Genomic DNA, 23,113 nt, shown 5'->3' with positions numbered 1-23,113 from the left:
TTTCTGATATTTCTGATATTGTTAGTGTAAAGAAATGCAACAGATGTCTTTTTATTAATCTTGTATCCTGCTACTATGCTGAATTCATTTATTAGTTCTAATAGTTTTTATGTAGAGTCTTTAGCATTCTCTATATAGAGTATCATGTCATCTGCAAATAGAGACAGTTTTACCTCTTCTCTTCCAAATTGGATACCTTTTATTATATTTTTTCTTGCCTGATTGCTGTGGCTAGGACTTCCAATACTATGTTGAAAAGAAGTGGTGAGAGTGGGCATCCCTGTCAAGTTCCTGAATTTAGTGGGAAGGCTTGCAGCTTTTCACCATTGAGCGTTATGTTGGCTGTGGGTTTGATGTAAATGGCTTTCATTATGTTTAGATATGTTCCCTCTGTATCCAGTTGGTGAGAGTTTTTATCATGAATGGATGTTGAATTTTATCAAATGCTTTTTCTGCATTTATTGAGGTGATCATGTGGTTTTTGTCTTTTCTTTTGTTAATGTGATGTATCATATCGATTAATTTGCATATGTTGAACCATCTTTGCAACCCTGGAATGAATCCAACTTGATTGTGGTATATAATCTTTTTTATGTATTATTGGATTTGGTTTGTAATATTTGTTGAGGATTTTTGCATCTATATTCATCAAAGATATTGGTCTGGGGCTTCCCTGGTGGCGCAGTGGTTGAGAGTCCGCCTGCCGATGCAGGGGACACAGGTTTGTGCCCCAGTCTGGGAAGATCCCACATGCTGCAGAGCGGCTAGGCCCGTGAGCCATGGCCGCTGAGCCTGCGCGTCTGGAGCCTGTGCTCAGCAATGGGAGAGGCCACAACAGTGAGAGGCCCACGTACCCCCTCCCCCCAAAAAAAAAAAAAGATATTGGTCTGTAATTTTCTTTTTTTATTATGTCTTTGTCTGGTTTTGGTGTAAGGGTGATGGTGGTTTCATAGAATGACTTTGGGAGTGTTCCCTTCTCTTTAGTCTTTTGGAATAGTTTGAGAAGGATAGGTGTTAAGTTCGTCTTTGTATGTTTGGTTGAATTCCTCAATGAAGCAATCCAGTCCTTGGCTTTTGTTTGCAGGGAGTTTTTTTTTTTTTTTTTTACTACAGATTCTATTTCACTTCTAGTGATTGGACTGTTCAAATTATCTGTTTCGTCTTAACTTAGTTTTGGCAGAATGTATGCTTCTAGAAACTTGTCCATTTCTTGTGGGTTGTCCAATTTGTTGGCATAACTGTTCGTAGTATTTTCTTATGATTTTTAGTATTTTTGTGATATCGGTTATAACTTCTCTTCTTTCATTTCTTATTTTGTTTATTTGGGTCCTCTCTTTTCTTCTTGGTGATTCCTGGCTAGAGGCTTGTTGATATTGTTTAACTTTTCAAAAAACCAGCTCATGGTTTTATTGATTTTTTAAAAAAATAAAATTTTTATTTATTTATTTGTGGCTGCGTTGGGTCTTCGTTGCTCTGCGGGCTTTCTCTAGTTGTGGCGAGCAGGAGCCACTCTTCGTTGCAGTGCATGGGCTTTTCATTATGGTGGCTTCACTTGTTGCGGAGCACGGACTCCAGGCTCGCGGGCTTCAATAGTTGTGGCACGCAGGCTCAGGAGTTGTGGCTCGCGGGCTCTAGAGCACAGGCTCAGTAGTTCTGGAGCACAGGCTTAGTTGCTTCATAGCATGTGGGATCTTCCCAGACCGGGGCTCGAACCCATGTCCCCTGCATTGGTAGGTGGATTCTTTTTTTTCTTTGCGGTACGCGGGCCTCTCACTGTTGTGGCCTCTCCCGTTGCGGAGCACTGGCTCCGGACGCGCAGGCTCAGCGGCCATGGCTCACGGGCCTAGCCGCTCCGCAGCATGTGGGATCTTCCCAGACCAGGGCACGAACCCGTGTCCCCTGCATCAGCAGGCGGGCTCTCAACCACTGCGCCACCAGGGAAGCCCAGTAGGTGGATTCTTAACCACTGTGCCACCAGGGAAGTTCCTATTGATATTTTAATCTCTATTTTATTTTTTTCTTCTCTGATCTTTATATTTCTTTTCTTCTGCTGACTTTGGGTTTTGTTTGTTCTTTTTCTAATTATTTTAGATGGTAGTTTAGTTTGAGATTTTTCTTATTTCTTGAGGAAGGCCTGTATCACTATGAACTTCCCTCTAAGAACTGCTTTTGTTGCATCCTGTAGATTTTTGTAAGGTTGTCTTTTCATTTTTGTTTGTCTTGAGGTATTTTCCGATTTCCTCTTTGATTTCATCATTGGCCCATTGGTTTTTCAGTAGCATGTTGTTTAGTCTCCATGTGTTCATTTTATTCCCCCTTTTTCTTTCTGTGGTTGATTTCTAGTTTCATAATGTTATGGCCAGAAAACATGCTTGAAATAATTTCTGTCCTCTTAAGTTTGTTGAGGCTTATCTTGTGTCCTGGTATGTGGTCTGTTCCTAGAGAATGTTTCATGCATGCTTGAGAAGAATGTGTATTCTGGGTTTTTTTAGATGCAGTGTCCTGTAGATATCAATTAAGTTCAACTGGTCTGTTGTGTGATTTAGGACCTCTGTTGCCTCATTGATTTTCTGTCTGGAAGATCTGTCCATTGATGTCATTGGGGTGTTAAAGTCTCCTACTATTATTGTATTCCTGTCAGTTTCTCCCTTTATGTCTGTTAGTATTTGTTTTATGTATTTAGGTGCTCTTATGTAGGGTGGATATGTGTTAGCAACTGTAATATCTTCTTGTATTGATCCCTTTATCGTTGTATAATGTCCTTCTTTGTCTTTCTTTATACACTTTGTTTTAAAGCCTGTTTTAATTTGAATATTGCTATGCTTTCTTTCTTGTCCTTCCCATTTGTATGAAATGTCTTTTTTCATCCCCTCATTTTGAATCTGTGTGTCTTTCGCTCTGAAGTGAGTCCCTTGTAGGCAGTATATTGTAGGTTTTTGGGGTTTTTTTGTTTTTATCCGTCCTGCCATTCTGTGTCTTGATTGGAGCATTTAGTCCATTGACATTTAAAGTAATTATTGACAAGTATGTATTTAGTACCATTTTAAACCTTGTTTTCCAGTTGATTTTGTAGTTCTTGTTTGATAATTTCTTCTTTTTGTTTTTCCTTTTGTGGTTTCATGGTTTTCTTTTGTATTATGCTTGAGTTCCTTTCTTTTTTGGTTTTTGTGAATCTGTTGTATGTTTTTGATTTGTGGTTACCCTGGTGTTCAAGTATGTAGACTCATAACAGTATCTACTTACTTTAGACTGATAGGTTCAAATACATTTTGAAAGATCTATATCTTTTCGCTCCTGTCTCCCACATTTTGTGATTTTGATGTCCTATTTTACATCTTCATGTTCATCATTTTGCTGTTAATTGTAGTTATAATCACTTTTACAGAATTTTTTGATTGTTTTTTAATCTGTGTGCTGTCTTATTTAAGTGATCTTCAGTCCTTTTATATATTTGCCTTTCCTATTATGTTTTTCTCTTTCCTATAGATTCTTGCTTCTTTTCTATTTAGAGAAAGCCTTTCAATATTTCTTTTAGGGTAGGTTTAGTATTGATGAGCTCTTTTAGTTTTTGCTTGTCTGAAAAATTCATTCTCTCTCCTTCTATTCTAAATGATAATCTTGCTGATTAAAGTACCCTAGATTGTGGGTTTTCCCTCTCAGGACTTTGAATATATCATGTCACTCCCTTCTGGCCTGCAGAGATTCTGCAGAGAAATCAGCTGATAGCCTTATATGAGGGTTCCCTTGTAACTGACTCTGTTTTTCTCTTGCTGCCTTCAGGATTCTCTCTTTAGCTTTAACTTTTGCCATTTTAATTGTGATATGTTTTGTTGTAGGTCTGTTTGGGTTCATCTTGTTTGGGATTATTTGTGTTTCCTGTATGTGGCTATCTATTTCCTTCTTTAGGTTTGGGAAGTTTTCAGCCATAATTTTCTGAAATGCATTTTTGGTCCCCTTCTCTCTCTCTTCTCCTTCAGGAACCCCTATTATGCATAGGTTGGCACACTTTATATTATCCCATAGATCTCGTATGTTGCTTTCATTTTTTTTTATTTGTCTTTCTGTGTGCTGTTCTGATTGGGTGATATCCATTATTCTGTCTTCCAGATCACATATTTGTTCTGTGTCATTTAGTCTGCTTCTAGATTGTTTTTTATCTTGATAAATGATGTGTCTAATTTTGATTGGTCCCTCTTTACAGTTTCTAGTTCCTTGTTACGGTGATCTGCATTTCTTTCAATAGTTTCTCTTAACTCCTTTAGCATTCTTATTACCTCCTTTTTGAACTCAGGGTCTAGTAGACTGGTGAGCTCTGTTTTATTGGTTGTTTTTTCAGGGTATTTCTCTTGTTCTTTTGGGAGTAATTCCTCTGCTTTTTCAATTTCACTTAACTTTCTCTGTTTCTACGAATTTAGGAGAATCAGTTGTCTACTGTGGTCTTCAAGGGGTGCTTTTATGTAGACTGTGAGTCCAGTATTTTTGGTGTGAGGCCTGTGTTTGGTGTGGATGCCAGCCGTGTCTTTCCTCAGAGTGTGCTGGCTATTATCCCCTTGATAAGGGGTGTGATTGGTGTTGTGGTGACCAGAGCCTGCACTGGAAGTTGGGCGGGACCTCCTCTTTGCTCTGTGGCTGTCACAGCCCTGTCAGGGGCAAGGTCTGCTCCCCAGGTGTTGGAGTAGGTGCCCTAAGGGTTGGGTTCAGTAAGGCTCTGTTGCCCTTGAGAGTGTGCTCTGTTCCAAAGGAGGTGAGTGCTGAAGCAGGTGAGGCCCATGTGGCCACCATGAAACTAAGCGCCACCAGTGCAGGCATCTGCACCTCTGCCCAGAAGCAGCCCAAGGTCATGTCCCTTTCTCTGTTGTGTTTTTCCCAGACCTACTGCTAGGCTGTGGTGTGGAGTGGGCTGGTGCTAAGGGCTGGGGCATTGTGGCTGCAGGTGGCTGTGCTGCTGCCTGGGACTTGATCTGCCTCTCCCAGGACCTGTTGGCCCCAGAACCAGCTCCAAGCTGCGGTGTGGGGCGGGCAAACCAGAGCATAGCTGCTGGGGAATGAATTGCTGCATACTCCTCCCCAGGGGCTGTCCGCCCAAGACGAGCATTTCTGTGGCATCACCCGGTGTGTGCACTAAGTCTGCATACCAAGTCCACCACTGACGGACCCAGCCCCGCTATGTGCACGCAGACAGTGGGCTCTGAGGTTCGGCCTGGACCACGTACCAGGCCCTCCCGGCTGTCTCCATGCAACTAGACCAGGTCCTCTCCAGGACCCGTCCACTCCGTCCTTCTGAGATTCAGTGCCTAGCTGCTGTTTATACTAGTAGCCCCGTCTGGTGTGCGTTTTGGACTGAGAAGTGCGGTGAGGTGGCAGGTGTCAGTGCCCATTTTGGCTGTGACTGCTGGTAAGCCCGCACACATGCACTCCTCATGAGCAGAGTCCAGCCCCTCCAGCCCCTCTGTCTGTCCCAGTGGACCTCCCAGCAGACGGGGGGCTCCCCAGGGTGAGGGCCTGCCTTTGTGGACCTCTCCTCCTTCACCATCCCTCCCAGGGGCACCAGTTTCATCCTGATGCCTTTTTTTTTTTCGGCCTATGCAGTTACATAGAGATCTTTTTTTGTAGCTTTAGTTGTATATGAAATCTTCTGCCAGTTTGCAGTTGGTTTCCTGTGAGAATTGTTCCACATGTCAGTGTATTTTTATGTGTTTGTGGGGGGAGGTGAGCGCCACGTCTTCCTGCTCCGCCATCTTGCTCCTTTCTCTGTCCTGAATCTTCAGTCTCTTCTAACCTGGAACAGTTCCTCAGTCTTTCTTTGCCCTTGTATCACCTTGATATCTTGAAGAGTCCAGGCCGGTTATGTTGTTGAGCCCCTCAGGTTGGTTTGGCTGGTGTTTCTCAAGGTGAGGCCCAAGCTTGTGAATTTGGGGCAGGTACAACAGAAGCAGTGCTGCCCCTTCAGGCCACCACATGGGGAGGCCGGGTGCACCATGGCCCTTTGTCCTGTGACTGGTCCGTTCATTTTGATCACTTGATTAACGTCATGTCTACCAGGTTCTTCCATTTAAGTTGACTGTTTTTCCCTATTTGGGGGAAGTATTTTGAGATTATGTAAATGGTTCTGTTTCATATCAAACTCTGACTCTGCTTTTAACGTCTATTTGTGATTCTTTCCTGAGACAGTTGCCAAATGACGGTTTCATTCCATCATTCCTCCCGCACGTCAGTTCTGCAGTAGACTTGGTATTTTATTCTAAGGAAGAGCTCATTCCATCATTCCTCCTGCACGTCACTTCTGCGGTAGACTTGGTATTTTATTCTAAGGAAGAGCTCATTCCATCATTCCTCCTGCACGTCATTCTGCGGTAGACTTGGTATTTTATTCTAAGGAAGAGCTCATTCCATCATTTCTCCTGCACGTCACTTCTGCGGTAGACTTGGTATTTTATCCTAAGGAAGAGCTCATTCCATCATTCCTCCTGCACGTCACTTCTGCGGTAGACTTGGTATTTTATTCTAAGGAAGAGCTCATCTGTATGGACTCTTGGGTTCTATTTTAGTCTATGGATTGTAACCATTACTGTTATTTTAATGCTCAGTTGTCCCGTATTTGGCCAATGGGAAAGGCCCTTTAACCTGACTCCTGTGTCCTATTAATCTGTCCCTGTCATTCTTTCAGTACTTCCTTAATTTCTGGCAGGAGATGTTCCAAGCTTGTCTTGTCCTCCCCAGCGCTGGGATCCATCATTTCTCCAAGGGGTGCTGGTTCCTTTTGGTGGAGAATGGTATTTAGAAATCAAGACCTGGACACTGGGTATCATTGCTCCTAGGCTCTGCCAGTGGACAGAGCTAGGGAATTTGTGTGTGTATAATCTCTGTATGTGGATATGTGTATAGCTATGTCTTTCTCTATCCATCTGTGTTTATTCAAACCCCTGAGGTATCATATTTTTATCACACTGTAGGTTTCATGATTTATACCAACATTCTGTCTTTCCATACTTGTAACTTCCTTCCCCAAAAGTAAGAAACGTGGACCCCATTCTCTGCAACATATTTATTTGCTCAATCCTAGAATATACCGTACGGGGTTAAAAGTTGATGGCTCATATCTCTGTGAAAAAACCTAGTAGTAGTTCATTATTTATAGTTCCTTTTGTCTTTAGCTTGAGGATAACATTGTCACAGTTCTGTGTTCAAAATTTACCTTTCTCCCTGTCTCGCTGCAGTGGTTTTATTATTTGAAATATAGTTCGGTTCCTTTTTATTCCATTTTAGGGATTCCCTTCTATTCTGACTGATTTTGTGCTTTGGTTTCGAGGTGATTGTTGTTTCTAGCGTGTGAGGCATTAACGTGGCTCCGGAAGTCAAGTGTACAAGAGGTGACTGCCCGCTCATCCCTTTCACCCTGGCCGTACCCGATCCTTTCCACCCACCCTGTAAGTCACCAGTCTCCTTAGTGTCTGCTTCCTCCTTCCTGTGTTTCTTTTTACACAAATGAGCACATACATGCATGTTATTTCCCCTTCTTTCTTACAACAAAAATCAGTATTATACTCTACTGCTTTCTGTGTTGCTTTTGCATTTGCTTTCTGCAGTTAACAGTATACAGTGGATGTCAGTCCATGCCGATTTGTAGACTCTCCCTCTTTTTAAACAGCTGCATCGTATCCCACCGTGTGGATATGGCATGGTTTACTCAGCATTCCTATATACGGACATCTCGATTTCTGATATAACTACAAATAACACTGCAGTGACTAAGCTTGTGCAGATGTATTTTTGTGTTGTTAGAGGTGTGCCTTTGGGCTCTGTTTTAAAGTAACGGTGTATGTGGTTTTGTTAGAATCTATCAAACGTCCCTCCATGAGGGCTGTGCGTATGCGTTTCCACCAGCAGTTTAGGGGCAGGTCTTGCCTGTTTCCCTACAGCAACACTAACTGAATGTGGCCTCAGACTTTAATATTTGACTGTCTGATAGATGAGAAATGGTATTACAGTGGGGTTTTAATTTACATCTCTCCTGAGTGAAGTGGAACTCCTTTTAAGATCCTTAAGGGCCGTTTTTATGTCTTTAATTTTCGTGAATTGTCTACTCATGTCTTTTGCCCATTTTTCTAATGGGTGGTTGGTCTTTTTTCCCTCTCAGTTTTAAAGAGATCTTTATATATTAAGAATATTAGCCCATCATCTGTGATAACTATGTTGAAAATGTTTTCTCACAATATTTTCCATTGGTTTCTGACAACAACCTGTTCTGATATTTTTTATGTAATGGTGGAGCTCCAATAATCTCCATTAGTTTTATTTATTATTGTTATTTTTTAAATAATTTATTTTGCCTGTGTTGGGTCTTCGTTGCTGTGCGTGGGCTTTTTCTAGTTGCAGCGAGCAGGGGCTACTCTTCGTTGTGGTGCGCAGGCTTCTCATTGCGGTGGCTTCTCTTGTTGTGGAGCACAGGCTCTAGGCGCGTGGACTTCAGTAGTTGCGGCTCGTGGGCTCAGTAGCTGTGGCTCGTGGGCTCTAGAGCGCAGGCTCAGTAGTTGTGGTGCATGGGCTTAGTTGCTCTGCGGAATGTGGGATCTTCCTGGACCAGGGATCGAACGAACCCATGTCCCCTGCATTGGTGGCAGATTCTTAACTACTGCGCCACCAGGGAAGTCCCTCCATTATTTTTAATAAATAATACCACAGTACGTATATTAACTCTTATGGTGGTGTAAACACACCCTTTAAAGATAGAGATGCTTGATAAATGTCAAGTGCTGTGCCCCTGCCAGTGTAAACAGGACTTTCTGACCTTTTTGAGGCAAGGTGTAGGAGAGCCTCCTGAAAGGTGTGGACCTTCCCCCCAAAGACACATGTGTGCACCACGTGGCCTGGCTGCGGGCCTGCTTCAGACAGAACAGTTAGCTGAGCTCTGCTTTCTTTTACCGAATCGCTCTTTGTTCTCCACCCTTCTCCAGAAAGATGTGAGGCATCTCTGTGATGCTAAGGACAAGCAGCATTCATTTCCAGCAGCATGCTTCTTTTCTGTTTTGGGGGTTGCATCACTTCTGCCTTTCCTGGTTGGGTAGGACAGATCCAGACAGTCCGCACCTGGGTCGGGGGAGTAGGCCTCTGCAGGGGTGAGGGGTGCTCTTTGCTCTGCACTGCTGGACATCGAGCAGAAATGTCCCTTCCCAGCCTGGGGGCCAGAAGCTGCCCGCTGAGGAGTAGCGGGCTTCTGTGTCTGCGCCTGTGAGCCTCAGCGGGCAGTGCAGGCAGACCTCAAGGCTTCATGCGTCCTGGGTCACGTGACTTGGCCTGTCTGAGCCTTGACTTTGAGGCCCATTGGAAGCAGTGTAGCCGAGTGATGAAGAAGAGTCTCTGGAGGAGACCTCCTGGGCTCAGTCCTGACTCCACCGTCTCCTTGTCCTGCAATGTCTGGTGCCCTCTGTGTCTCAGCAGCTGCCTCCTCAGTGAGTTAAAATGGGAGAAATCAGAATAGCGCCCAGCGCATAGAGCGTGCTCAGTGATTGTTAGCTTTTACTGTCATCAACCGCAGAAGAAATATTTATGGGATGTTGTGAAATTTAACTAAGATAATGTAAAGTGCTCATCATATATACTCCATAAATTTTAATTCTTTGAGTTTAGAAATAGAATGGAGTTTTTAAAAATCTTTGCCTTCTCAGGAAGGAAGTTTGCATTTCTATGCTGCTTTGTGTTGAGGAAACAGCGTTACCCTGTCTACAGAATTGCTTTATGAGTTATTTCTGCCTGGAAGGGGGTGTCATTGTGTTCTGAGCTCAGCGTATCCCAGGCTGCCCAAGCCTTGCCATGCACTCATTCTCTCAGACAACTTGATGCATTTCTTCTTTCAAAATTTCTACACTGTCTCCTGGGTGGTCTCATAGATCCCTCCCTACAGCCTGTGGGTCAGTGCCTGCCGGTGGTAAGGTCTTTGCTGGTGAAAGCAGTTGAGTTTATTATTCACTCAAGTAAGGGGCCGCCTGGCCTTTTATGATGTGCGCTTTTTTATCGAGGATGTGTGGCCAAACATTATACAGGCACAGGCTTCATCCGGTCATCAGAAACCTTCTCAGGGCCGAGCAGGTCCTGTGCTCTGGCTGCAGCAGAGGTGCCTGGACACTCTCCAGGCTCCTGTTTGCGCGTCCGGTGGAGCGGAGGAGGACTGTTCACAGTCACAGCAGGCATACGGAGTTAGAACTAGCTGCCCGGCACTGTGCTGAGCGTTTACAGGTAGCATCACGTGTATTCCTCACGGCAGCCCTCTGCAGTAGGCACTTAAGAGCCTGCGTTTTACAGATGAGGAAACTGAAGCGCAGAAAGACTCAGTGACACACAGAGGTCACGTGGTGACTGTGGGCCAGAAGAGGCCGTCTGGCTCTCCGGGGGTCAGTACAGACCTTCCCTCTCCAGTAGGGGAGTGTCCCTCTCCTCCCCCACCCCCCATTCTGGTTTTTACCATGTCTGTTCTCTGAAGTGCGGCCCGGCCTGCTCTGCATGCTTAGCAGAGCAGCGGGAAACGCACTGAGTGGCCAGTGCCAGCTGGGATTTTTGGAGTTTTACAGAAGACTTAGAAGTCTTATTTCTCCCCTGCTGGAAAGGGGGAAGAAAGGCTTTTATACAGTTACATGACTTCTTATGAGAGAAATATGGAAACAGTAGGAACAGGGGCATGAGACTTGGCTATTACAGACACATCAAGAAATAGTAATATTTCAGAATTAAGTGAAATCACCAAAAATTATTATAAGAAAGGACTACAAATGGGGAAATAAACGTGGCAACATCCTGTGTACAATTAGATCAGGTTAGATATCTATCCCTAAAACAAGGGTGAGTCGGTAGAAAAATAAAAATAATGCCAACAGTTGGGCGAGGTTTGCTGAGTGCTGGAAGCCAGCATTTCAAATACTGGAGTCTCTTTCATTTGCATGTCAAAAAGGCTGACCAGCAGAACTGGTCTAGTTGTAACTCAGTTTTTTCTGAGGGGTGGGAAAGATGGCTTATCCTGTGAAAGAAGGGGGAAAAGGAGAGTTTTCTTAAAGTTTAAGAAAACAATCTGAGGCTGAAATCCTTTCATTACAAACGTTTGAAACACAGGTACTTTGTACGTGTTTGGTCTTCTGATAGCAGTCTCTCCTGACTGCACATAATCCAGCCTCATTGCCTCTTTTCTAAGAGGAAGGAGGCATGACTCCCCCTCCGGGGCTGCTGCCCTGCCAGCGGCCTATCTCAGGATCCTCTGTTTCAGGTCTCTGTCCTGGGATGCCCTGACCCAGTGGTACATGAAATTGCCTATCAATACGGAAAAAACGTGGGACTCGCTTTTCAGGTTGGTCCGCTGCTTTGTAAGAGTGCGGCCTGTTGGTCCAGCTGGCAGGGTGGCGGGGACACTGGTGTGGTGCTTGTGACAGCCCTTTCTCCCTTTCCAGCTAATAGATGACGTCCTGGACTTCACCTCGTGTTCTGACCGGATGGGCAAGCCGACCTCAGCCGACCTGAAGCTCGGGTTAGCCACCGGTCCCGTCTTATTTGCTTGTCAGCAGGTAGGTTTTTTTGGGCTGCATTGGGTTTTCGTTGCTGTGTGTGCAGGCTTTCTCTAGTTGCGGCGAGGGAGGGCTACTCTTTGTTATGGTCCGGGGGCTTCTCATTGTGGTGACTTCTCTTGTTGCGGAGCATGGGCTCTAGGCGCGTGGGCTTCAGTAGTTGTGACACACGGGCTCAGTAGTTGTGGCTCACGGGCTTAGTTCTCCGCGGCATGTGAGATCTTCCTGGACCAGGGCTCGAACCTGTGTCCCCTACATTGGCAGGCGGATTCCTAACCACTGTGCCACCAGGGAAGTCCTAGCAGGTAGGTTTTGTGAACTCCCTTGGACACATTGCTGAGAAGCCCTGCAGGACCAGGACCTTCCAGGCATGGCTGATGGGAAGGTTAGATGAGGAGATGGAAAGCATTTCTAAGAGACCACAGCTCCAGATTTGATCCTAGTTCCAGGACTGAGGTGTCCAGGCCAGTCATTCCATGTCTAAACTCTGTCCGTTTCCTTATCTGTAACATTGAGAAGATGACAGCCTTCCTCCCAAGGTCATTGTGAGGATTAAGTGAGATGATGTTCGTGCAGATACTATGTAACTTAAGCACTGTGTGCATGTAAGGAAGCATTGTGACTCTTTCCGTGTGTTCTGGGCACTGACAAGGCAGATGGTGTCTACATCTTGATGATAGGGCTGGACTTTGGCTTGCCTCAGAGCCCCTTAAACAGGCACAGGAAGGCCTCCAAGCATGAGAAATTCTCCAGTTCTAGAAGTTTAATGGGACTGTTTGCTGCTCTCAGAGAGCCTCAGCCATTGCCTCAAAAATGTCAAGAAGTCAGTGGAATGCACTAGAACCACATAATTCCTCCTTTCTCCAGGTTGAGGGGCTGTCAATTAAGGAAGTAAGTTAAGCTACCTTTATATTCTCCTTAATACGGATGAAAAGCTGAGGAGAAGCTGCAGAGATGCTGTGGTGACTTGCAAGGCAGACGTTTCCAGAACCTGCTTTGGCCCCTGGCCACGCTGCTTCTGGCTGTGCCAGATGCTCTTTGAAAGAAGTAGGGCCTTAGCTGGTGTTTGGACAGCTTTTGAATAGATTTTCATCTTAGTGGTATTTAACTTGTTATTGAGCAAAGCAGTAAAGTGGTCATCGCTGTGCCACGAAATCAGAAATTAGCTCCTTGATCTAAAATTGTGTAACTTTTAGTCTTCCGAAGATTTTGCCTCTATTCTTTCTCAAAATTTACAAAGATAAATCATGTCTTCCATAGACCTCGATGATTCCATTTTGATATTACAGAAACCTTGCTTTCGATCAGTTGCTGGTGCAAGAAAGGAGAGGTCATCTTTTAGTCACTGTATAATAGAGCTGTAAACAGGGTGACCCTCAGAGGAGGCTGATGCTTGGGGGCTGGGCCGCTTACCTTGGGCGGCCCAGTAGCGGACAGCAGTCAACCCAGGAACGAGGGCAGGGAATGGAGGTACTGATGACCAGGCTCTGGGCAGCCTCTCAGGACATTGAGGCAGAGGTGAGAAGTGCAAGGGCTGCTAGGAGTGGCTCCTTTCTCCCACACAGACTGACTCGCCCACCCAGAACTCAAGAAGAGTATTCATACGTGTGCCGCGTTCTGGCAAAAATCTGTCAAATCCCCTTGTGTACATTAAAGCATGAGTGAGGGACTTTTTTTTTTTTTTTTTTTTTTTTTTTTTTTTTTACCATTAACCCACAAAAAAGCAGAGGATTCATGAGCCACGTAAACGTAAGGCATCCTCAGATTCGGAAGACAAGGCGCTGGCTGCCGTGTGCACAGCTGCAGACATGAGTCTGTTCCCCAGGCCCTGGTGAGGAAATGTGAATAAGGAAAACAAGCTGGGCCGGCTGCACTGAGCTGCTGCAGCCCTGGGCTTATCAGGATGCCTGAGGAAGGCACCTTTCCCTGAAGAAGCCTGCACCTACTAAAAAGCCTTGGGGGCTGTGCTGATAGAAATCTTTACAAGTATAAATAATTGTCATGAGCCCCGTGATACTAAGTTAACAGCTGAGTCCTGCTTCAATTTTAAGATGACTGAGAATGCTTGCCTCTTCTGATTGTGTTTCACTACGAACATATTTCAAAAGAAATGCATTTGCTTTTCTCTACACAAAGGAGTATGACTAATTCTGTGTTCAGATGCGGAGGGGCAAAGTTGGGGAAATGGACCACTCCTACAGATTGACTTGTCAGTTACCTACAAGAGATTAAAAAATGATGGTTTAAAAAGGCAAGGAAAAGGAACAAACAAAAGCTTCCAGTGTCCCAAACCACAGTTGTGTGTGTATCACTGGGAAATCCCAGCATCACAAGGCATATACTCACCCTCAGCAGACAGCGCTTTTCCTGTCTGTCCAGAAGGCAGCAGGAAAAGGAGTTACAAGGCACATCGTGCAGCCTTAGAAAAGGGACACAAATAAGGCCGAGCACGACGCGGCTCTGGACAGGACTTGTTTCCTAAGCAGACTGATTGTTCTGTCTCACAGCACATGGGCCAAAAGTTAGGTTAGATACGTCTAAGTTCTTTTCAACTATAACATCAAGTTTAGGCTCTACAGCAGATTATACTGTCAAAAATTAGGTTCTTGGTCAGAAATTTGTCAAGATTTTGGAGCTAAGATTGATTGGGGTAAAACAAGTCCCCAAAATAACATGAGAACGTGCCATATCTCCATTTAATGAAAATGCATTGTTTTTATAATTTGCAAAGGATTCTTTTGTTTGTTAACTCTGATCTCACAACTCCTTTTTGTGGTAGGTATTATGTGCCTTCTACAAGTAAGAAAGTGATGCTCAAAACTTGGCCAGAATGAAACCTCTGGTAAACGGCACAACAGGCAATTAAACACTCCATGTCTTCAAAGACCAGAGTCGTTTCACCACACGCTGCAGTGTTACTGCCTCTGCTCGTGGCGATCAGCGCAAGTGCCCCATGGGCCTGAGCCCTGGGAGGCCGCCCAGAGCAGAGGACTGGCTGATCCCGCACTGAAAAGGCACTGACGACACTCAGAGGAGTCTCAGTGTCGGCCTTCAGTATTTGTCCTTAACCTGCCCGTTTAGTGGAGTAGTGGCAAGATGTCTGTCATCTTTCTCCATAGGTAGGTGAGTTTCATTTGCAGATTAGATAAATTAGTCTTTGAACTTTTCTGCTTATGAACATGGAGTTTCACTGGACCAAGACAAGCAGCCTTGGGAAACCACTTTCCCTATTTAGCATGCTGGGTTGTCTTGAAATTGGAGTTTGTTGATAGAAAGTCCCTCTGTCTGGAATTCACTATTTTTGACCTCTCTCTGAAGGGGTTTCTTGACAACAGGGTATTTAAGAAAAGCTTCTGGATTGCTGGGAGGTCCCAGAGATGACTGTCCTTCGAGGTATATGTGTACACATACTGTCTATGAAAACAAAAACCTTATGTTAAAGTAAACCTTTAAAGAATAGAGATTGGATTTCAAGATCTTCAGAAACCAAATGGAAGTGTTTTCTTTTTTTGGTGAGATTCCTTTAGTTCCCAGATACCCTTTAAAAGCTCTTCTTCCTTCTGCGATCAGTCAGCAGACCTAAATGTCAGCCTGTAGTCATGCTTCCACTGCTGTCACCAGCACCAGCCCCGCACCAGCTGCACGGGCTTCTGCTCGCTGTGACTGTTGGGGCCTTAGAGTCACCCAAGTTCTGCTCGAGTAACAAGCTCACTACAGTTTACTGATCGCCTTTGTCGTGAGTTTATGGACAGATTTCACAGTTGGACTCTGATTCATCCACGGATGATTTTCCTACTCGTAAAATCAGAGCCTAGGCCAACAGGAACTTTATTTCTCAGCACATCTGCCTGTTAACATTTCTTATTTCTTCTCACACATTCTGGGGACAGGGGAGTGCCTCAGGGAAGAGTTTGATATTGATATTTGCACATTAAGATTGCACACACTACATGTGTCAGAGGAAGGATGTAGTCACACTCAATGAAGAAAAAAAACTGTTTTTTTCAAATTTTGCTTTCTCAGTGCTTTTTATAGTAAAAGGAATCAGAGAAACCGCCCAATCAGCACATTTTACCATTGTTGTTGGTGCTGCAGAAAAAGCTCGTCTACCCTAAAAATGGTAATTTTACCAGATGCCCAGGACAGTATCACATTAGCTTTGAGGATATACGGCCTTATAGAAATCCAAGTTTGAAATGTGGTATTAAGAAACTAAGACCAATGCCTACTTGATTTGACTTTTGACCAGTAAAATTGATTTGAGCTTTCTTGATTTGTTTCCTATGAAACTTCAATTTTTATTCTTAAAAGGCCAGTACCTAAAACTAATTACGGGTTTTCATTTAAGAACTAACCAGTTGCCGGCTCTGTAAATTTCATAAGGATGTTACTAGCAGCCTCTGCTTTGTCTGGACACGTACTTTGCTCTGAAAGGAACATTCTTAATTCCTCATTTGCCATCATCTAGTTGAGACTTTTCTCTCTCTGCCCTATTTTTCCTTCTAGGATTACTAATACCGAGGCGGTGGCTACAGGACCACAACTGCTTTCATCCCTCGGGCTCACTGCCAGGGAAGCGCTGGCAGCTGCTGTGAGCACTGCCGCAGCCAGAACCAGACCCCTCTTAACCTCTTATTTCATGGACCCGGAAGTTGGTAGAACTAAGAGATTTCTGATCAGGTAGCTCAGCCCCTTCCTAACACAGATGAGCAGGCTGAGGGGCTCAGCTGTGGCAGCACCAGGACTAGAGCTCCAGGCTAGACAGTGTCCTGGCTTCCCAAGTCCAATCATGGTGACAGTTCTCCTACCTTGCTGCCAAGTACTGTAGAACATAGATTTTGTCTTCAATGCGTCTTGTACCTGTCTTCTATTTTCCTCTTACTGCCATCAGCTTACCACTGGTCTTTAGAATTTACTACAGTAACCCGACTGCTGCTTCTACCTCTGTCCCTCTAATCCGATGGTTCTCAACCTTGGCTGCATATTAGAAATGACTGAAGTTTTTCAAACTATGGCGCAGGGTCACGTGACTCCAGGGCCGGCGGTGTCGAGCCGCACTGCCCTCGTCCCCTCCACGGGCCGCCTCGCGGAGCTCTGCCTGTGATGCCCTCTGCTCAAAGACCTCGGTAGCCTTCGGTTGTCACTCAGTTTCAAACTAAAAGCAGATTGCCCACCTTCTTCTTAGGCCAGTGGTTCTAATTTGTCAGCAGAGACCAGCAGGACCAGAAGCATCTGGGGACATGTTAGAAGTGCACACTCGGGCCCCAGCGCTACTTAATTAGAAACCTCGGGGGAGAGGCCCGGTAGGCCCCTAAAGCTGAGAGCCATAAGAGAAGCCAGTAAGGAGATTTTAGAGGTGAACGCTTGCTCCTCCTCTCTCTCTGACTCGGCCCTGGACCGGGGATACAACAGAACAGTGGAGGGAACATGGATCAACGGCTGTCCCTCTTGTGCACCAGCTTGTCCCTGGACCCGGAAACGGGCGTCCTCTTAGCTCTGCTGCTTTTAATCGCTAGTTTACTGCTCCCCTGCCCCCATTACTTAAACATTTACTCACTTTTGTGGATTTTTTTTTACCTGTTTTTACCTACTAGTGTTTGAACATTTGATTTCTCCCAAGAGCATTAAATAGATTTTCTTTCTTTCTGGTTAGTTCCCAGAAATGAATGCTATGATAATGAGACGGTTCAGTTCACCAGGAGATGTGGACAGAGCGAGACAATACGTATTACAGGTGAGAGGATTTCAAAAAGAAGAAAGGCAACAGCAGGTACAGTGTGGCAGAAGAGTTCTTTAAACAAATAACGTAACGAATTTTTGACACAGACCAAGTTTGATCAATTCTTGATTTGGCAAAAACTGAGAAGGAAAAAGTTATATTATGCATTTTTCTTCTAGAAGTCTTCCCATTCTAATGTAATTGGCCTTGGGTGGGGCTTGGACGCTAACATTTTGGGGAACTCTAAGGGGTTCCCACGTGCAGTCAGGGGTAGGCCTGTTGGTTTGCAGCCAGTCTCCCCCGCGTCCACCACAGCAGCTCCGCTGTCCTCCCGTCACCAGACTCCCCTCCTGTCCGAGCCCTAGGAAACTGGGCTTTCCTCGTCCATCCTACATAACTGCAGTAAATGTGCGAATAAAGAAACGGTACCTTTGAAAAAATTTTAAACATAGCAAATTAAACTTTAACCTTCAGGGGCTATAAGCTTATTTCAAATATAGCACCACATATCCTCAGAACTTTTCTGTGGAAGCCAGATCTTTTTGCACATTTTCAGTTTGGATCACTGTATTTTGTGAATGAGCCGTTTGGAGCCAATAGGTCTCATGAATGAGAGAGAGTGAGCAATTTTTAGTAAGCAGTTGTAGTCTGAGATCTGTCGTTAAGTCAAATACCTGAAAGAATTCCAAGTAATTACCGTTCAGATTTTTAAAATTTCCACAAAGCAAAACCCCTTAACTCTCTATACGGTTAATCATAACGTGCTATGGCTACCACCTTTTTAGAGGGTAGTTTGGCTGTACTATTAAAAACTCAGTGTGAGGGCAGCAGGAGCTGATAAAGAAGGCAGTATACCTGGGAGTGGTCATGGCTTCAGAAATAATGATGTTACTGACGGCTAAAGTGAGAAGTGGGACTGAAAAGAGGGAAATTAACTGTGGCTCTTACACCACACGCTGAAGTTCCAGCAAGCCTGGGCAGAGGTGCACTTAGGCAACAAGTCCACAGGAATGTTCCAAAGACCTGTGAACTCCAGCTGCCTGTTCAGCCGCAGGGCTCCTAGCCCCTATTCCCTCACTAGATATGAATGGACAAGTCGGGTTTATTTAGTAGGATTGCTAAATAGTTGATTAAAGCTCACTGAATGAAAGAGTGAGACCAAGTTAAACAGACTCAGGAAAAATAATAGGGGGATTCAAAAATACTGCATTCATCAAACAAGAACAGGATAATATTTTCTAAAAAACAGTGAATAAGAACGAGCTCTAAGAAATTTTAAATGAACGTGAAAAGCCAACTCTGAAGAAGTGTTGGAATGTGACATTGAAGAAGTCTTCAAAATGAAAACAGCAGTAGAAGAAAATGCGAAAGGCTCTTAACAGGATCAGTACAATCATGCAACAAATATTTCAGGAAGAGACTCGAAAAAACAAAAATCAGAAAAAAGGTGGTCACCTACAAAAGGAAAAGTTCAGTACTGGCTCAGGGTGCAGCGAAACCCTGGACTCTAGAGGGCAGTGAGCAAGGCCATCCAAATGATGAGGAAACGCTTTCAACCTAGAATCTGTATCCAGTAAACCATCCACTAAGTAGGAAGGCCAATGTCACTGTTACACAAAGAACGAAAAAGTTGACTTCCAGTACACAGATTCTGGGTAAGTTATTTGCTGATGTGTGACAGAACCGTGGAAACACCAAAAAGAGAAAGACATGGGTACTAAAACCAGTGGAATGAACCAGAGTTCAATGAAAAGTCATCCTGTGATGGCAGCTGTACGGCAGAGCTACAAAGCAGTCAGTCTAAGTAACGAAGAGAAGGAGGCAATTATATTCAGAAGTGAGCTTCCGTACGGTAAGGCAAAGCAAACTAAAACATGTCGTATTTTGAGTCATATTTTGTGTAACCTGGTTCAGAAAACCAGAGGTCTCTCAACCATGATACTACAAATACTGTTTTGAATGACAGAGGGAACCATGGAGAAGGAAATAAAATCACAGTACATGTCTAGATTCTGCAGTAAACATTTTCACATAACGGAAATAGTAAATGTAATTATTTTATTAGTGTTTAGCTTTTAGAAAGAACCAACATAAAAACATGGGTACAGAATGGAATGCAAGTCAAGTCTCTAGTGTAAACATAGAGGAAAGAGAAGGAGCACTGGTGTCCTCATCTTAAAGATGAAGCCAGAAGTCGATGCCACATGATGTGACAACAGTAATCTGTATTAGAACTAAAGATAGCAGGCAGTGGTCAAATTAGGAGACAGTATGGGTGGGCTAAATCCTTGTCTTTCTTAGCAGAAAGGCAATAGATAACAACTAAAATTACGAATTGAAACATTAAAGCCAACAGATAAAACTGGTGCCTTTGGAAGAAGGGAACTGTTGCTTTTCATCGTAAGCTCTTCTGTACTTTTATTTATCATGTATGTGTGTTAACTTTCACTTGGAATTTTACTGTATAGATTTTATATGCAGAACTTTTTAAAAACTCTAATGCTTAAATGAAAAATAGGGGGAAATAGAAGGTTACTTGATATTAATGAGTTCACTGCTTGGCATGCTAATAGAATAAAAACGTGCTTCGGTCTAAGAAAGGGGCCTAAAGGAAGTGGGCGGAGGAAGCTCTGTGAGTTGGAGAGAGAACATTTGAAACACAGTTCGGCTCCTCACTACCGGATCTCAAAAGTATGTTTTAACTCATATAGCAGGAATTTAAGAGCTGATCCCAGTGGGTGACATGCATCTGTTCTGTTGTATTTTGTCCTGTGTCCCGTAGAGCGATGGTGTGCAGCAGACAACCTACCTCGCCCAGCGGTACTGCCGTGAAGCAGTGAGAGAGATCAGTAAACTTCGACCATCCCCAGAAAGAGACGCCCTCATACAACTTTCGGAAATCGTGCTCACAAGAGAGAAATGACAGCTCGTTCTGTTATTTCTGGCAGCTATTTTACCAGACTGTGCCTAAAGAATTCTGTGGCGTATACTTTGCTTCATGTGCAGGTAACCAAAAAATCATTTAAAAATCATTTCCACCTTATTAATGGGACTTTTTTTATTGGCAAAGTTTTTCAGAAAACTTTTTAAATGTCATTAAACCACCTGAATCTGTCATTCTAGTCCTGTAAACTCTAATCGCGGTACTTGACGGTTAGATGTGGTATTGTTTACACGGTTAATATCCACATGTAAAGCCATTACACAAATAAATAATCAATGTTAAAATTCAAATGGTTTATCTTGTTTCACCATAGGAGTAAAGATCATAAAACTGAAGTCTACATTTCAATCCACATTAGTTAGATTTTAACAGTATCCAAAATTTCATATAGGAGAATGGTTTATTATAAAAGACTGTACATAAAATTTAGACAACAGGTTATATACAAAATTAAGAGAACAGTCCACTCTAAAAAATGAAGAAGGTAACTGATCAATAGTGATACTGGAATCATGTTTAAAATTAACAAAGGCAAAATGCATATTCAACAGTCACATTGATTTGGTAACAATAATGGTCTTTAATTTTCAGAAATATACGTTTTGCACTAGTCTTACCATTTACTATGCTGTTATCTGTAATGCCCAGTACATAACTGTAATTTGAAATCCAAACAAATCCTCAGTACACAGAAACCCACAGGTGAGTGCTCTACTTTAACATCCTAGGCAGTATGCACACGATAAGAGAAAACATCCCTCTAACCCTCCCTTAAGTTAAGAGGAGACACACAAAGTGCACGTGTTGCATTTCAGTTATGTCAAAAGACAATACAAATCTGTTGGTCAGGTATATCCCTGTTCAATGATTAATACATGGTGCACCTTTTTTCCCCAATTATTTTATTTTTAAAATCTTTTTATGTTGCTAGTGCCAGGTAATGGGTTAAACAGTGCGTATTCAAAAATCAATCGCATCCACTTCTACCAAAAAAATATGTAAAAGATAATTATTTCCTTTCATTGAACCAGTATATCACAGTCCACTGGAAAACCAAAGGACTGATAGAGCAATCCTTAAGAATTTTACCTACAGCATGTGCACTTCGACACATTTTCTTAGCTTTGAAAAAGTTACTTTAGAAAAGGAATTCAGTAGACTGACTTGTAAATAACCATCTCAGATTTTAAATTCTACAAAAATCAGCCACTGCTGTTGGGATAGGTTGAGAAAAGGCTAAAATTTTTTTCCCAAGTTAATATATTGAGAAAATAGAACCATAATTCTGCCATAATCCAGTATCTTTTATTATTTTTTTAAAGCAAACCAGTGAAGGAAAGGACAAAAACCTTTGGTTCACTTACGTATTTATGAATGGACAAAATTTATAATGCAAATTCACTCATTAAAAAACTTCGGTACAAATGACAAGACTACAGGTAACCCAATTGTCTTTGTTTCACATGGAGATCTTAGAGACTCAATTCGTTTCAAGAGACCTAAGTACGAGTACTCCAAGTAAGTATTACACAAATTGGAAGCATCTTGGATTTTGTTAAGTATATTTCAATACATAAATTTGTATGCATGCTTTAAACAAACAGTATATTTCAAGAATGAGAGAGTCTAAACAAAAAGTATGACCAGCACCAGCATTTAAGTTTTCTGATTTTAATATTAGTCTGACAGAGCGTTAGTAACCATGCTGCACTGAAACATGTAATGGCACAATCTGAGTCATGATTTGTGAAATATTATACCCCACACCCCCAGAATATTTAGGCTGGTCATGAAGTTAACAATGTGTAAGTAAGTATATAAGCACAATCAGTGACAGACAGCCTCTTGTATAGATTGCTGTTTAGCAATACACCAACTGCCTCAGAGATTTATGCTTACAGGTAGACATTCAATTATACCAATAAAACAGCATGTCCTGAACATATGGGCACATTTTAAAACATTTTAAGACAATCCTGTTAACCGTAATAGTCCCACAGTATGACTGAGTGATAATAAGAACCTACTTTAAAAGCAAAGGTTTAATCAGTATAGTGCATGATCGATTCAACATAGTTCCCAGGGAACAGACCAGTCACTCGATTGCAGACTCCTTCATACCAGCCATCATCGTTCTTCTTTATTACATAGATGATCGCACCCTCCATAAATGATAGCTCATCATCCTTGTCTTTTGTATAATCATATATTGCCACAACTATGGAGAAAAGAGTTGAAATATCATGTCAGTGCACTATATCCAACATTTAATCGAATTTTAAAATGTAATGCCAATTAACAGTATAGCCAGCCCAACTATTTTAATGAAAAGTCTTAATTCTTAAATCTATATACCAGGTAGGTCAAGTAGCCAACCATGGCTACTAAATCACTAGCTTGATCTTCGGGCCAAACTGACAACTAAATTAGAGAAGTCAAGAGTTTCTACCAACCTATGTAGGAAAGATCTCTGAATTTTAGGATTTATTAGATGTTTCAATTCATTCGTTCAAATGTCTACTAAGTGCCAACCACATGCAAAGCACCATTTTTCAAAATAACTAGTAAGCAAAGCTGCGTAGCCAATCAGTAAACCAGGTAACAACCATCTGATTTAAAAATATACATACACTGGGAGGTGAATATCCTACCCATCGCAGGAGAATATTCATGTAGTTTATGGGGCTGTACCTAGATTTAAATATACATACACATATGCGCGCACACACACACCCCTTAAAGGTCAACAAGAATTTCTATTTTTAAAGGGGAACTAGGTGAGTAAAGACTCATTAATTAAGACTTAGAGAACCATTTTGCAATTCTGTGATTATGCTGAGTTCAAAATATCCACTTCCTTTGCAAACAGTGTTGTGGAAAGGAAAGGCATCAAACAGCTACCAG

At 42.9% G+C, this 23,113-nt stretch overlaps 2 protein-coding genes across 21 annotated transcripts in view; one reads left to right on the top strand and one right to left on the bottom strand.

The window, feature by feature from the left end:
* Positions 1 to 23,113, top strand: part of PDSS1 (decaprenyl diphosphate synthase subunit 1) — a 59,655-nt gene that overhangs the window by 26,599 nt on the left and 9,943 nt on the right. For 2 of the 11 annotated variants that reach the window (XM_060160563.1, XM_060160595.1), the window contains exons 8-12: positions 11,252 to 11,332; positions 11,433 to 11,546; positions 17,200 to 17,280; positions 19,867 to 19,956; positions 20,048 to 20,499. In XM_060160563.1, coding sequence (XP_060016546.1) covers positions 11,252 to 11,332; positions 11,433 to 11,546; positions 17,200 to 17,280; positions 19,867 to 19,956; positions 20,048 to 20,188 — 507 coding nt within the window. In that variant the 3' untranslated portion in view covers positions 20,189 to 20,499. Of the gene's footprint in view, positions 1 to 11,251; positions 11,333 to 11,432; positions 11,547 to 17,199; positions 17,281 to 19,862; positions 19,957 to 20,047; positions 20,500 to 23,113 lie in introns of those variants that run through there. The other 9 variants (XR_009542542.1, XR_009542545.1, XM_060160576.1 and 6 more) reach the window with 9 other exon arrangements.
* Positions 19,479 to 23,113, bottom strand: part of ABI1 (abl interactor 1) — a 104,291-nt gene continuing 100,656 nt past the window's right edge. For all 10 annotated transcript variants that reach the window (XM_060160464.1, XM_060160501.1, XM_060160474.1 and 7 more), the window contains one exon: positions 19,479 to 22,427. In XM_060160464.1, coding sequence (XP_060016447.1) covers positions 22,252 to 22,427 — 176 coding nt within the window. In that variant the 3' untranslated portion in view covers positions 19,479 to 22,251. The remainder of the gene's footprint in view (positions 22,428 to 23,113) is intronic.

Source organism: Lagenorhynchus albirostris, chromosome 1 (assembly GCF_949774975.1).
Source record: "Lagenorhynchus albirostris chromosome 1, mLagAlb1.1, whole genome shotgun sequence".
Classification (NCBI taxonomy): Eukaryota; Metazoa; Chordata; class Mammalia; order Artiodactyla; family Delphinidae; genus Lagenorhynchus; species Lagenorhynchus albirostris.
The sequence above is the reverse complement of the archived record's forward strand: the minus strand, read 5'-3'. Positions and strand labels throughout refer to the sequence as shown.